A 15,834-nucleotide genomic window follows, 5' to 3' on the forward strand; every position below is an offset into this window, starting at 1 on the left:
TCTACAGAGGGGAGGAATATCTCTTTCTTCCATGGTGCCTAAATAAGGAATCTCTGAATTGCATCTAGGCACCCAATCAGTCTAGTCAGCTGGGGCAATCTTCTCACACTCCATATAATCATGAAGGATCATTCTAGTATGATATATCTGGTGGACTTAAAGTAGTGTCCTTAGTCTAGGACTTAAAGTAGTGTCCTTAGTCTAAAGGCCTTCCCAAACTCAGAGGGTTCCCTCCAGAATTAATTCTTTAATGTTAAGAAAGTTCTGTATTCAGGCTGAAGTTCTTCCCACATTCATTGCATTCTTAAAGTCTCTCTCCAGTATGAATACTCTGATGTTGAGTGAAAGATACATTTAGGGGGAAGGCTTTCCCTTATACATTACATTCAGAAGCTTTGATTAATTTGAGAAAGATCTAGCTTCTGATGGAAGGCCACACTACTCACATTCATAAAGAATTTCTCCAGTATGAATCCTCTGATACACAGTAAGATGTGGCTTCATCCTGAAGGCCTTCTCACATTCACTACATATGTAAGGTTTTTGCCAACATGAATTTTTGATGTCTAATAAGATCTGAATTGTAATGGAAGGCATTCCCATAAACATACATGAAGAATCTCACCAGAATGAATTCTCTCATAGACATAAAATAGTGTCCTCCATCTACAGGCCTTCCTATGTGCATTATAATCTTAAGGTTTCTTTTCTGAGTGAATTCTTTGGTGTTGAGTAAGTTGTACTCTCACTCTGAAGGCCTTCCCACATTTACTACATTGATGAGGTTTCTCTCTAGTATGAACTCTGTGATGACATGTAAGTTGTTTTTTGCTACTGAAGGCCTTCCTGCATTCACTACATTCATAAGGTTTCTCTCCAGTATGAATTCTGTGATGATCTATAAGTTGTGGCATAGTCCTGAAGGCCTTTCCACATTCACTACATTCATAAGGTTTCTCTCCAGTATGAATTCTGCGATGAACTGTAAGTTGTGTCTTATTGTTGAAGGCCTTCCCGCATTCGCTACATTCATAAGGTTTCTCTCCAGTATGAATTCTTTGATGCAATGTAAGATGTGTCTTACTGTTGAAGGCCTTCCCGCATTCACTACATTCAAAAGGTTTCTCTCCAGTATGAACTCTGTAATGAACTGTAAGTTGTGGTTTAGTCCTGAAGGCCTTCCCGCATTCACTACATTCATAAGGTTTCTCTCCAGTATGAACTTTGTGATGAACTATAAGGTGTGGCTTAGTCCTGAAGGCCTTCCCACATTCACTACATTCATAAGGTTTCTCTCCAGTATGAATTCTATGATGCACTGTAAGTTTTGTTTTAGTAAGGAAAGGCTTCCCACATTCACTACATTCATAAGGTTTCTCTCCAGTATGAACTCTGTAATGACGTGTAAGTTGTTTTTCGCTACTGAAGGCCATCCTGCATTCACTACATTCATGACGCTTCCCTCTAGTATGAACTCTGTAATGACATGTAAATTGTTTTTTGCTACTGAAGGCCTTCCCACATTCACTACATTCATAAAGTTTCTCTCCAGTATGAATTCTGTGATGCACTTTCAGTTCTGTCTCACCCCTGCAGGCCTTTCCACATTCACTACATACATAAGGTTTCTCTCCAGTATGAATTCTCTGATGCCTAGTAAGAAAGTCCTTAACCCTGAATGCCTTCCCACATTCACTACATTCATAAGGTTTCTCTCCAGTATGAATTCTCTGATGCACAGTACAATGTGCCTTACGCCTGAAGGCTTTTCCACATTCGCTACATTTATAAGGTTTCTCTCCAGTATGAATTCTCTGATGTGCTGTAAGATGTGCCTTATTCCTGAAAGTCTTACTGCATTTACTACATTCATAAGGTTTCTCTCCAGTATGAATTCTCTGATGCTTAATAAGAAAGTCCTTAATCCTGAATGCCTTCTCACATTCACTGCATTCATAAGGTTTCTCTCCAGTATGAATTCTCTGATGCGCAATACAATATGACTTACTAGTAAATGCCTTCCCACATTCACTACATTCATAACATTTCTTTCCAGTGTGAATTCTGTGATGCACTGTAAGATGTGTCTTGTTACTGAAGGCTTTTCCACATTCACTATATTCATAAGGTTTCTCTACAGTATGAATTCTCTGATGAACTCTAAGTTTTCTCTCATCCCTGAAGGCCTTCCCACATTCACTACATTCATAAGGTTTCTCTCCAGTATGAATGTTTTCATGCACAGCAAGCTGCTCCTTGCTCCAGAAGGCTTTCCCACATTCATTATACTGAGGTTTATATTCAGTAAGTTCTCTGCTTTCTGAAAGTGAAGAATAAGGAGCTGGTTAACCTTGCCCTTTTTTACCCTTTCCCAAGATTCTTAGTTGTTCAAAGATGTTAGAGCTATTCTCTTGTTTTCTGCCTTAAGAAGACTAGTCTCACTAGTCTATCATCAAGAACCAATTTATCTTATTTGAAAGCATTTATGTGGAGGGATGAATGAACCCTTACTCTGCTTTAATCAGATAACATTTGAAAGGAATAAGACTATTCAGAAAAAAACAGATGACTCTGAGACTTGGGAATATATCCTTATCATCTGAGGTAAAAATTGGAAAAGACTGAAGAGGAAGAAAATAGACAATTGAGTTTAGAGTGAGGAATAGAAATAGATACATAAAGTAAATAGAAGAAATATGAGGGAGAAAATGTGACAATTGTTGCCATGAATTTCCTGTAAAAAGCCAGCATATCTTTTTTGTAAGGAATTGATAGAAATCTGTAAGAATAACACATACAGATGTTTTTGACAAGAGAAATTATTAATAATTACCTGAAACACTACTTAAACTCTGACAATCAAAGAAGTAAAAAATGAAAACAATTCAGAGGTAGCAAATAAATCATCAGATTAGCAAGGTTACCTTAAAATAATAAATTTTGGCAATTACGTTGAAATACCTCCTTTTTAAGTTGCTGCCATTTTTTCTGAAAAGGAACAGCAATTTCATTTAGAGCTATAAAACTGTTCTTATCCTCTGACCTAATGGTCTCTGTAACAGGTATCCCTCCTCAATATATTACTGAAAGAAAACAAAGCATACTCACTAAAATGTTTCACAACAGTTTTTTATGAAATAGCAAAATGCTGAAAACCTATGGGTCCAAGGATGGCGTTTTGGCTACATAAGTCCTGTCATACAAACATATTAATGTGCCTTTATAAACATAATTTCAAAGCATAAAGAAAAACAGGATGACACATAACATAATAGAATGAAGAAAGGGGAATGAGGTTAGGATTAGATATTTTGATAAGTAATAGCAGCAAATCAAGATAATCATAGAAACAAAGCAAAGGAAAACACCAAAAGAGAACTAAGAAGCAAAAACAGCACATTACTAAATGTCTTAAGTACTGTACCTAATTTTAAATGGAGACCAAATTCATGCAAGTGAAGCAGGAGAATGCCTGCTTAAGAGAAAAATAACTGCACTATTTAAGGCAACAACTTTCTTTGAGAGTGAAGGTACATTTCAGTAAAAAGATATATAAAAAAAGTAACTTTTTGAGGTAAAAAATGAAGTTTGAAAGTCTCAGCTCCTTGAAACAGACCTGTAGCATGAATGCAATACTCACAGTGCCTACAGTAGCTATGAATATGCAGGAGTAATTCTCAATAACAAAATATAACAGACTCTCCACATGGTAGACAGAACCAAAACATTTCTTCAAACACCAGAAAGCCAAATCCATCACAGTAACAAAGAAATCTATGCACAATGCAGAGCAACACCATCCTCAATCTTTCCCCCGCTAGTACCTTTCCACAAATGAACACTCAGAGCTTGCTGCCAGTTTCCTCTCTCTCCCTCAATTCTACCTGCTGTGTCCAATTTCCTCTGCTCTATTCCATCCTTCGTGCTCTACCCCCTTCAGCAAACTCCTCCCACCAGACTCATGTGACTCAGGCAAGTCACATGGGCTTATTAATTGATGGGAAAGATCTTCCCATTAAGAAACAATAATACATTAACAATACAAGACCTGAAAAGCTTTGATAGGCCACTGTGTTCAGTATTTTACAAGAGCTTTGATTTAAAATGTCCAACAGATCACAAGTGTGCAATGACTGACTCATCTGCTTGGTTTTTATGTAGTCACCTGAACAGCTGCTTCTGGGAACATCTGCCTCTGGCATCCAAGATGCTTCATTTCTTTCCAACTGGTAGATCATATCTGGTTTGATAACTTCAAATCCTGTTCAATGAAAATGTGCTAGGGAGTCATCTCAGAGTTCCATCATGGAATAGATAGAATATTATATATTATAGAATTCTACATTATATAATAGACATATTCCTTCCAATTCTTAGTAGAAAGGTGGGGAATAAGGGAGCTGAATGTATCTTATACCACCAAGGGCACTAGGTTAGCTGCTTTTTGAGATTTTTGTTTTTCAGATGAGGAACTCAATTGGCTGGATAGAGGGAAAAGTAGGGTTAGTTTTTCTTGGAGCTGTCCGAGAGAGGAGAAATTACATGTTTCTTAATAAATTTTTCTTTTCTTTAAACTTAATAAAATAATTTAAAACTAGTTTAAGCCCTCTTTGAGAAAAAGGTAGGCCTGGTAGGAAGACCTCAAGCAAGGCACAAAGGATCACGAAAGGGCATTCTGTATCACGGAAGAATGGATTACTGAGTAGGACTTAGGAAAAAATCGTTCAATTGACTCACTCCCTGCTTAGACAGGGGGAACCCTGTGTATGATAAGACCTGTATTGGGCTTAAAAAGAAAATCCTGGATTTGAAGTAACAGAAAGGGGAAGATTCATTCTCAAGGATAACAGCAAATCAAGAATCAATTTCCAGGCTGACTATGCAAAGACATTTCTTCCTAGAAACAGGTAGCACAAGAAATCTGTTTCTTGACTAAAAAAGCATTAGGAATATTTTCCTCTCGTATGCCAAAGAATAACTGTTAAGATTTTGAAAGCTGTCATATTATGTATCAAGAGTCCAAAGGGGTAGCTGTTCTTACCTAAATACACCAAGTTCCTATAGTTCTCTAGCATCACATGCCTGTACAGATTTTTCTGAGATGGGTTCAATTGTACCCATTCCTCTTGGGTGAATTCCACAGCCACATCCTGGAATCTGACTGATTCCTGAAACAGCAAAAACATTCATGCTTACCCAGCTATAGCTCTAAGTGTTATGAAGTTCAAATGTAAACTGCTTGCCACTACGCGGAGGAAATTGAGGCAGCTGAGTCAACCTCACTGACTCCATTTTGTGACTCAATTCTGGAGGTGGCTCACTTCTTTTTCTGTTCAATTATAGGTCTAGTCCAACTTCTGTCTTGTGAGAAAAATTTATTCAATTGTGGGAATTGGGAGAAAACCTTATTGCATCATTTGAAACTAGCCTTGCATGGCTGGGAAACCAGAACATATCTACCTGGTGGTTATAGACCCTTAACTAAGGACCGAGGTTATGCTGACCAGAAACCGTCAGATCTAAAAAGATTGATGTGAGGAATTCTCATCTCATGGAACATGTCTAAAGAGTCTCCTCATAGTGAACAATTAGTAATTATTTCCATGTTCAATGTCTGCATTGTACCCAGACACTTGGGAGGAGTGTAACAATTCTTTTTCTGAATTCAAGGAACTGAACCTGTTGTGTCCTGAGAGAAGGCAGGGAAAAAAGAAATTTACATAACTTCATTACATATATTTAAAAGGAATAGCAAGTTGCACATAATAGATTTGCAGCTTCATATGCATTCATCTTTTTTATCACACTGTTTTGAAATGCTTATTTTATCCCATAGATTAAAAAGTAAATGAATAAAAATTTTTAGAAAAGAAATCCTCTTTTATTAGTTCATAAGGTTCTTAAGGGCAGGAGCCATTATTACTCTCCTTTGTATCCTCCACACTTAGTACAGTGCCTGGCACTTTGTAGGTGCTTAATAAATGCTTATTGTTGTTAACAGTTCCAATGACACTAATTTTAAATGTGTGAGGTTTCACTGTGTTTTGGTTTATTGTTTTTTACAATGTGCACCCATGGCTCCTACTTCCTGCCCTCTGAGCTAAAGCAACAATATGGCTGATTCCTTTTTTACTTACTGAAATAAACAATGAAAATGAAATAGCTGGAAGGTAGCTGTCCTGTGGTCATAAGTCTTCTAATTTAAACAAGCACAGTCCCTTTGACCAATCAGCCTGATCTCTACACAACTAAGGGAGCTACCTTCCTCTTTTCATCCAACCCCTGCACTTCTTAACATGTGCTACTGTGAAATGCACATTTGTTCAATGCTTCTGGAACCATAAGAGCAAAAATGAACAAAGGGGACTACAATCTCCTGTCTGTAACAGCATATGAACAATTTTTTACTTCTAAAAAGGGTGTTAAAGGACCATTACTGTGTAATTCCTATATTTAGGGCTGGAAGAAACTTCTCATTTTATACATTAGAAAAGTGAGGCCCAAAGAGATAAAGTGATGTGCTTAAGGTGCACTTTGAAACCAGGTCCTCCAGGCTTCAAATCCAGGGCTATTCTCACTGCACCATGTTGCCTTTCCCTTTCCATATAACCAAACATAGGCAACAACTGATTTTTTGCACAAAAATATTCATAAGAGAACTCTGGGAGCAGCAGAGAACTGGAAACAAACTGAATTCTCACCAGTGAAGGACAGCTAGAGAAAAAAAGGCATACGAATCAGTCATTTATATAGTTTAAAATGACAAATATGAGGTATTCTGAGAAGCATGGGAAGATATGCATTCATTGACACGGTGTAAAATAAGTACAATACCCAACAGAACATAACAAAAATACAAAAATGCTGAACTATAAGTAAGTGATAACAAAAAGTTGAACATGTTACTTACCAGACTTATGGACAGGTGAACAATTGAATGAATAAACATGAGATAAGACATGAAATTCAGGTATAAAATGGATAATTTGATTACATTAAATTAAAAATGTTTTACAAAAATAAAACAAATATTGCTGAGATTAGAAGGCAAGCAGAAAACTGGGGAAAAATTTTTATGGACAGTTCATTAGATAAAGGTCTCATATCTAAAATATATGAAGAACTTTGTCAAATCTATAAGAATATGCTTCATTTCCCCATTGATAAACGGTTAAAGGATACGAATAAGCAGTCTTCCAATGAAGTAATCAAAACAATTCATAGTCATATAAAAATGGTCTAAACCATTATTGATTAGAGAAATGTCAATTAAAACAACCTTGAGCTATCATTTAACATCTCCCAGATTGGCTAAAACAATGGAAGGGGAAAGTGAGAAACGTCAGAGGAGATGTGGAAAAAATAGGACTTTATTTCATTGCTGGTGGAATTGTAAAATAATCCAACCTTTGTGGTGAGCAATCTGTACTTATGCCCAAAGACTTATTAAACTACCTATACCATTTGACCCAGCTATACCACTACATAGACTATCTCCAAAGACAATTAGGAATAAAGAAAAAGAACCTGTACATTGTAAAATGTTTATAACAGCTCTCTTTCTGGTGGTAAAGAACTGGAAATTGCAGTGATGCCCATCAATCAGGGAATGGCTGAACAAGTTGTGGTAAATGATTGTGATGGAATACTACTGTGCTATAAGAAATGATGCGCTATATATCATTTTAGAAAAACATACACTTCCATGAAATAATAAAAAACAAAAAATAAGCAGAATCAAGAGAACATTGTATACAGTAACAGCAATGGTTTAAAGAACTACTTTGAGTGAATACCTTATTTTAATTGAAAATATCCAAATTAAATATAAAGGACATATGAAGAAAGACGTTATCTGCATCCAAAGGAAGGATTGATAAATTGAAGTATGCATAGAATAATTTTACATATATACATATGTAATACACACACACACACCTATTTGTGTCTATGGTGTCATGTGTAAGGTAGAAGCAGAATGAGAAGAGAAAAAGAACTTTACATGATAATTTTACTCTACATTTGAAAGGAACAACAAGTTGTACATAGTAGATTTGCAGTTTCACATACGATCATGTTTTTTATTCTAACATGTGATGAAAATGCAGTTAACTATAAATTTAAAATAAAATTAAAAACTATTACCACTTCTGATAGCAGAGGAGATGATCACTAGAGAAGAATGTTTTATGAATTCTCAGACAAAGTCACTATCATTGGTTTTTTTGTGCAAGTACTTCTTTGGTATAAAGGAGAATTAAACTTGGAGGGTGAAGAAAAGAAGTCTTTTTCCAGAAATGAGCTGGATGAAATAGCACAAAACCTTATAGAAAAAAATAAAACTCTTCTAATTGCTCCCTAACCACTCATTCCTTACACTGATGACGCAGTCTCTCTGTTCCAGTGACTTATGTGTCTTTTAAATGCTTTCACTGAAGCCTCCTCCCCAGCCACAAGAGGTCCTCCAACAGCTGTTTGCCAGCACAGCAGTAGACTGATGTCATGTCTCCTCTGGGTCACCCACATGTAAAAGAGCCAGGTTTCTCAGGGGCTGTGGCCTTGATTGCAGAAGTAACCACAACTGCTTCCATTCAGTCCCCCTCAATAGGCACTTTTACACAGACAGGCTTTCAAAGAGGCCCTTCTGGGGCCAGGAATCATGTTAGGCAACAAATATTTGGAAACTACTTCCAAAAGGAAAGACACTGACTCTTCATACTCCAGGCTGGAGACTTTAGTCCTTGGTGAGCTAGTGATTTCTGGCCTAACTGAAGCATTAATGGAAGTCTAATTTCAGGGCTTTGGAGGACAAGTTCCTCTCCTTTTCATAATTGGGTAACTGTAAGGCCAATGGGATACCCAGAGCAGCCACTAGGAATATGCATGTGTATTTCCAGGGTAAATATGCAAAATATAAATAACTCTCTTCCTCAAAGGTAAAACCAAAATATTTATTCAGATACCAGAAAGCACTGAAATCCCCAAGCCTTCCCTCTGTTAGAACTCCCCACAAACAACCACCCCAGGCAAAATTCCTCTCTCTCTCACTCAAGTTAGCTGTTCCCTCCCAGCTCAGCCTCACTCTCAATTCCTGTCACACCCCTCCTGCTCCACCAGTACAGCAAGCTCCTTCTACCTCCATGTGACTCAGGCTGGGCCCAGGCCCAGGCTCATAGCAGGTCACATAGGCATATGAAAGGGTGGGAAAGATCTTCCCCTTCCATTGACATGACAGTGGCATATTGCTATTAAAAGCAAATGAATGGCTTTGTGCGGGGATCCAATGTGCATGAAGTCATTGTGACAGATCTGATTACAAGTCTGTATAGGATAACAATCTACGAAATAAGAAAATAACAAAAATCTCATTAGTTCAACTATACTGGTGCCCTGATTTACCCAACCTAACATATAAAATGCTCATTTAAAACAAAAAAGACCTAACTAATCAATAAGGGAGTGATTATTTCATTACCAAGAGGATTCATCTATTAAATGAATGTATACAAGGAGGCTTTGCTTTATGAAAGAATATACTACAAAGGCCCTATAAACTTCTCTGCTGTATTTCAAACATGTTGTATTCACATTGTGATTTCATTAACACAACTTTTCATGTATAATGTCAACTGCATTAAACAAGGTAACCCAAAATATCTACTCTTTATCTTTCTCCCCTTTAGGAAAGTTCCTACCAAGGGGGAGGATCATGGAGCAGGAAATTATGTTGTGATTTGAAGCAGAATTTTTTCTTTTACATTTAGCTTCAAAAGTTTGGGATAATTATTAATAATAAACAGAAAACTCAAATCAAGTCACATATTCAATGTAATTTATGGTTCACAATGGTTTATTTTTTTAAAAAAAACAAAGCCATCTCATGGGAGCCAAGGGAGGTCAGCACTCTTTTTACTTTCATTTCAGCAGCTAGAAGAACCAAGTTTTGTGCAAACTATATACAGAGGCCTGTGAAATTGTGAAAAAAAAGCCTGTGAAAGCTTTATCAAAAGGGGGTAGAGGTGGTAGTGGTGGTGGTAGTGGCTGTGGAGACTGGGGGAAGGGAGCACACGTATAGCAACAAAGTGTAGTAGGTAAAATGCAAGATATTTTTGGGTTCAAAAATTCATTTGGTGTAACCTTAAATTGAATCACTCCACACTGCTTCTTTTAAGAAAAGATCATTAGATTGAATAGGATTTATATATATGTGTGTGTATATATGTATCTATATCTGTATGCATGTGTAAATACATATTAATCCCTAAGAAGGCAGCTAAACAGCTCAGTGCCAAGTCAAGAGGGCTCATCTTTGCACATTCTAATCTGGCCTCACACACTTATAAGATGTGTGATCCTATTCAAGTCACTTCACCCTGCTTGCCTCAGTTTCTTCATCAGTGTAAAATGAGCTGGAGAAGGAAATGGCAAACCGCTCTCGTATCTTTGCCAAGAAACCCCAAATGGGATCAAGAAGAGTCAGACATGACAATACAACTGAACAACAAACTTATGTGCATACATGCAGCTTTCTAAGTATGTCTAGATGTATATATTTCGCGTTTGGAAGGGGAGGATGAAGTGGTCTCTATGGTGTCATTCAGCTCTAAATATGTGACTCCCCATGCCCACAATCTCTAGGCCTATATCATATTGGAATTGTGAGAGACCCTGTGGAGAAGCACGTTTGTAACGTACCATGTACTGGGCCCACCTCCCCCTGCGCCCTGACCTTGTTTAGCACATGCCCTCCCCTCCCCCCAAACCTAAACTGCTTCCCCTAGCAAAACTTGGGGAAGGGAGTCGGGGAAGGGGAGCTCGAGTTCGGGTACGGGACGCCTGGCTTAGCGCTACTGGTGGTGGGGAGGGGCCCCTTCTCATGAGAAAGCAATGAATTCTCTTTCTGCCTTTCTTAGGAAAAGATCGATTACTTTCGGGGCTCTCCGACCCATACCACACAGAGTGAAACGCATCTCAAGGTGTTTGGCTCGACGGTGTGTCAGGAGGGCGGCCCGTGGCACTCACCTGTCTGGGCCTGGCTCTCAGCACCGGGGCCATCCCTCTTCCTCCAGGCTCCTCCCCACGGGGGCGGGGCAGAGGCCGCACCGGGCGGGGCTGGGGAGGGAAGGAGAACGGTGAGGAGGAGGGCCCCGCCCAGCTCAGGAATCCCACCTCCGGACCTGGGGGGGGTGGGGGGGATGGGGGGGGTGGGCGGGTAGAAGGAAACTGTCAGTTCTCTCCAGGGCGGGGGGCGGGAATCCTGACCTCCGGCAGCGTCAGCGAAGGCTTCCTGGAGGATGCCGGGAGAACCAGAGGCCCCAGGGAAGGATGGACCAAGGAGCAGAGGGGCACACAGCGGGAGGACCAGCCCTCGGACCTTGGCCGCAGGGTAGGGACTGAGGGCTGGAGGGGCAGGACACGATCTCGGGATTAGAACCCGCCCTCCACCCCGCCTCCGCCTGCGGCTCCTCCAGTTCCCCCTCCCCCACACAACCGCGCCAGACTCGCGGAAGGCCTTGGGGGCTTCCTTCCTCCCCTTCTCCCCAAGCTCCCAACCCGCCCCCGGGGCCCCGACAGCGCCTAACCCCCCCAGCTGGCCTCCAACTGGGCTTGCCCCCGCTCTCTGCGGCACTTCACCCGTCACACTTGAGCCCAGGACTGAGGGGCGGAAGCCACTCAGAGAAAGTATAGAAGATACAAGTAGGAAACGAAGCGGAAGTGACGTATACAGGCGGAAGTCCAATCCTCCTTTCTTTAGACTTGAAAAATGACGACGACGCGCCCATGGCTTTCAGGGAATTGTAGTCTGGAAGGTGAAGCTCCTTCTGCGCATGCCTTGAATAGGCCCCTCCCCGCCCTGGAATGGTGTCTCGCCCTCCTGCTTCCTGGACCTAAACCTCAGTTTTCCTATATGTAAAATGGAAATGTTAATCCCCATCCATTGTTTCAAGGAAAATGTGTTGGTAAATTCCGGTCAGCACGATTAGTACAGACCATACTAGGGCTGCAGTTAAGACTAACCTACCCAACAAAACTGAGTATAATCCTTCATGGGGGAAAAAAGGGATAGTTAAGGAAAGAGGATTTTCTGGTGTTTCTGATGAAAACACTGTAGAGATGCATAGAAAATGTGACATTAAAACACAAGACTCAAGGGAATCATAAAAAGGTAAACATGAAAAAGAAACCACAAGAGACTTAATCAGTTAAATTGCTTACATTAACAGGGGAAGATGATGCATGTAACTTCTCAGAACTGGGAATTAAAGAAAAGGGCAGAGGGGATTAAAGGAAAGGCTGACTAAGGGAGCCAATAGTCAGCAGCAAAAAAAAAAAAAAAAAGGTGGTTGAGGAGAGGCAGGGTAAAAAGAAAGAGGATAAACAAGAAGATAGGAAGGAAATACAAGTAGTAGTCATAACTGTGAGTGTGAATAGAATGAAATCATGTATAAAACCAAAGTGGAAAAGAGAATCAATTAGAAACCAGAATCTAATATTATATTTTTTTTACAAACAAACAAACAAACAAAAAAACAACCCATACTGAAACAGAAAATTACCTCTGGAGAAAACTGACTGGGGACAGAAAGGAATATACCATCTTTTTTTCAGCTGTACATGTTGCCTTCATGAAAATTCACCAGGAGCTATTTTCTACAAAGACATGCCAAAAAAACTAACAATATAAGTAAAAAAATATAAAATTTACAAAAAGTTTAATTGTTATAGCACCAACTCAATAGTCATAGCACCTCTGGCTGCTATGAATATGCCAGCATAATTCTGAATCACAAAATATAACAGACTTTCCACATGGAAGACAGAATCAAAATATTTCTTCAAACACCAGAAAGCCAAATTCCAACACCAGAAAGCCAAATCTATCATACCAACAAAGAAATCTGTACGCAATAACAATGCACAGGGCAACACCATCCTCAAGCCTTCCCCCTGCTAGGGCTTTCCCATGAACAAACATTCACAGTTCAATGCCTGCTTCTTCTCTCTCCCTCAGACCTAAATGCAGTGTCCAGTTTTTTCTAAGCTCTGCTCCTTTGTTCATGCTCCACCCATTCATCAAACTCTTCCTACCACAGGCTCATATGAGTTAGGCTTCCATGTGACTCAAGTAGGTCACATAGGCCTATTGATGGCTTACATAGGTTAATGGGAGTTAAGGGGTAATTGGTGTCAACAGAACTTTACAACAATATAACAGGGATCACACAAAATAAGCACATAAAACATCTTGGGGTGGGCCTTGAGCACAAGCACCCCATCACTCCTTCGAATGAATGGAGCCCAAAATCTTGGAGTAAGGAGTGAAGGTCTATTCTTTTATCACTGCTTCCTGCTGAGATTGTCCACAGAGCTGTCCCTGCCCAAAGAGGTCCTATTTGAGGGGTCAGTTCCTTTGCTAGCATCCTACACTTGGTTGACGCCAGTTCCAGCAGTGACACATCACAATCATGGACAGGGGGTGACATTTGGCTTAACCAACCAGGCATCTGCAGGTGGAGGGTGCTAAGCCTGCAAGAAACAAATCTGACAAACAAGTTTAACAGACAAAAAGCCAAAAAGAAACAAAGAGACGATAACCAGAACAGTGTAAATATAGGGTCAGCTATGCTTCTGGAGTCCATAGCTTTATTCATTGTTGTTTACTGTTTTCTAATTTGCAGTTTTGGGGTCATCATTCTGTCTAGAGATATGCTTTCTATAATCTGAGCTAAGGTCTGGCCAATTTCCTGTTCTCCCTGCAGTTGTGATGAACTTGGAAACAATGTTTTAAGAGGATCTGTAGAGGGAGTTTTTACTTCCGTATTTAGTCTAATATCAAGCCCTTTTTCTCCATACATTTCTTACGGTTCATTAGTTGAAATACCATCTATTTTACATCTACCCCTGCTCTCAATAGAACAGTAAACAGTTCTTTTCTTGGGGTGTAGTGTGTGTTCAGGGAAGTCCACTACTTTTAGTGTGATGGCTTCCTACCCCTTTTCAGGGCTCTCTCCACCTTTAGTGTCCATCTGTTTGACCCAGCGCTCACCTGTGGCTCCAAGAAAATACAGCATGAGCAATAGCCACATCCTGGTAGCAAACCAGGTTAAGAGTAACCAAGGGGTCTCAAACCCATTGGTGATTTAGGAGGGTATCCACCTCAAGCATGTGAAGACTTCCCCTGGTGGAATGGGCCAATGAGAACAATTTGTTCAAGTGGCCATGAAGGCAACTAAAGCAGGTGATGTGGAGCACTTAGAGTTTGGTTAGACATGGAAGACACCAAGGTTATCTACTGCATCCTGAGTCAGCCGTCTTGACTCTGTCCTGCCACTGGACTATGATGACTCTGGAGGAGAGAGTGAGGCTGATGATTTCATGTAACTCTTCCTCACTTAAATCCAATTTACGCATGAATCAAAAGACATCACCTGTACCATTTTACTATTATGCCTCAACATCCTGTAGCGACAAGCAAATGATGAAGGAGCAGGTGCATATACACTGGGAGCTGTAGTCACAAGCCTGCACACAGGCAGCCCAGGCCGTTGGTCCCCTTGGTTACCCTTAACCTGGTTTGCTACCAGGGAGTGGCTACTGCTCATGCTGTAGTTTCTTGGAGCCACAGGTGAGAGCTGCTTCATATGTCACTGAACATATATGTTATATCTTTGTGAAAATAGGTCCTTACCCTCCCCTTCCTGTTTCTCTGTGGTCTACAGACTTGCTTACCTCAGATTGAAGTCAGTCCCTCCTTAGCTGAACTTCCAACTGAAGAAGAGGTTTTGAGGGACATTAGGCTCCTTTCATGTGGTAAAGCACCTGGTGCTGATTCTATTCCAGGTGAGATTTACAATGTGGGGGGACCATTGCTCACATAAAAGCTGACTGAAATTTTCCAGGTTAGATGGCAAGAGGAGGTTATCCCCCAGGAGTTCAAGGATGCCTCCATTGTCCATCTCTATAAAGATAAAGAGAATAGATTGTCCTGCAACAATCACGGCGGGGGGGGGGGGGGTGTCTCTGAGAAAAATGTCAAGAGTTACAAATATTATCTTTCCATGTAGGAATGTCAACAGTTCAACTTTAGAAAGTCCCTTATGATTTGTCTTTCCTGTTTACCTTTCCATGCTTTTCTCGATTCCTGTGTTAGAAAGTCAAATTTTCTATTCAATTCTGGTCTTTCATCAAGAATGCTTGAAAGTCCTCTATTTCATTGAATGACAGTTTTTCCCCCTGAAGTATTATACTCAGTTTTGCTAGGTAGGTGATTCTTAGTTTTAATCCTAATTCCTTTGACTTTTGGAATATCATATTCTAAGCCCTTCAATCCCTTAATGTAGAAGCTGCTAGATCTTGTGTAATTCTGATTGTATTTACACAATACTCGAATTGTTTCTTTCTAGTTGCTTGCAATATTTTCTCCTTGACCTGGGAACTCTGGAATTTGGCTACAATATTCCTAGGAGTTTCTCTTTTCGGATCTCTTTCAGGAGGTGATTGGTGAATTCTTTCAATATTTATTTTGCCCTCTGGTTCTAGAATATCAGGGCAGTTTTCCTTGATAATTTCATGAAAGATGATGTCTAGGCTCTTTTTTTGATCATAGCTTTCAAGTGGTCCCATAAATTTTATATTGTCTCTCCTGGATCTATTTTCCAGGTCAGTTGTTTTTCCAATGAAATATTTCACGTTATCTTCCATTTTTTCATTCTTTTGGTTTTGGTTTGTAATTTCCTGGTTTCTCATAAAGCTATTAGCTTCCATCTGCTCCATTCTAATTTTTAAAGAACTATTTTCTTCAGTGAGCTTTTGAACCTCCTTTTCCATTTGACT

The 15,834-nt window shown here is 39.8% G+C and overlaps 2 protein-coding genes across 2 annotated transcripts in view; both read right to left on the reverse strand.

Annotated features, from left to right (window-relative positions):
• Nucleotides 1-489: 489 nt before the first annotated feature.
• The window catches only part of LOC140522301 (uncharacterized), a 55,333-nt gene continuing 39,988 nt past the window's right edge, over nucleotides 490-15,834 (reverse strand). Inside the window, 1 exon segment of the mRNA XM_072637570.1 lies at nucleotides 490-2,255. Within this exon segment, the coding sequence (XP_072493671.1) occupies nucleotides 567-2,255 (1,689 nt within the window). The 3' untranslated portion in view covers nucleotides 490-566.
• On the reverse strand, nucleotides 9,833-14,087 carry LOC140529990 (uncharacterized). Its single transcript, XM_072649093.1, has 6 exons — nucleotides 13,993-14,087; nucleotides 13,281-13,527; nucleotides 11,635-11,785; nucleotides 11,263-11,400; nucleotides 11,023-11,112; nucleotides 9,833-9,966 (listed from the first exon to the last, which is right to left on the reverse strand). Exons 1-6 carry the CDS (start codon nucleotides 14,085-14,087, stop codon nucleotides 9,953-9,955), a joined length of 735 nt encoding a protein of 244 aa, XP_072505194.1. The 3' UTR covers nucleotides 9,833-9,952.

Source organism: Notamacropus eugenii, chromosome 1 (genome assembly GCF_028372415.1).
Source record: "Notamacropus eugenii isolate mMacEug1 chromosome 1, mMacEug1.pri_v2, whole genome shotgun sequence".
Taxonomy (NCBI): domain Eukaryota; kingdom Metazoa; phylum Chordata; class Mammalia; order Diprotodontia; family Macropodidae; genus Notamacropus; species Notamacropus eugenii.

Excerpts from the sequence above, each read along its gene's own strand:
- LOC140529990 (XM_072649093.1), bottom strand. The coding sequence starts at position 14,087 with ATGTGGCTATTGCTCATGCTGTATTTTCTTGGAGCCACAGGTGAGCGC. Across the intron at positions 11,786-13,280 it reads GGCTCCATTCATTCGAAGGA|CCATGGGCGCGTCGTCGTCA; the intron begins GTGATGGGGTGC and ends ATTCCCTGAAAG. Across the intron at positions 11,113-11,262 it reads CTTCGCTGACGCTGCCGGAG|CCCCGCCCGGTGCGGCCTCT; the intron begins GTCAGGATTCCC and ends TTCCCTCCCCAG.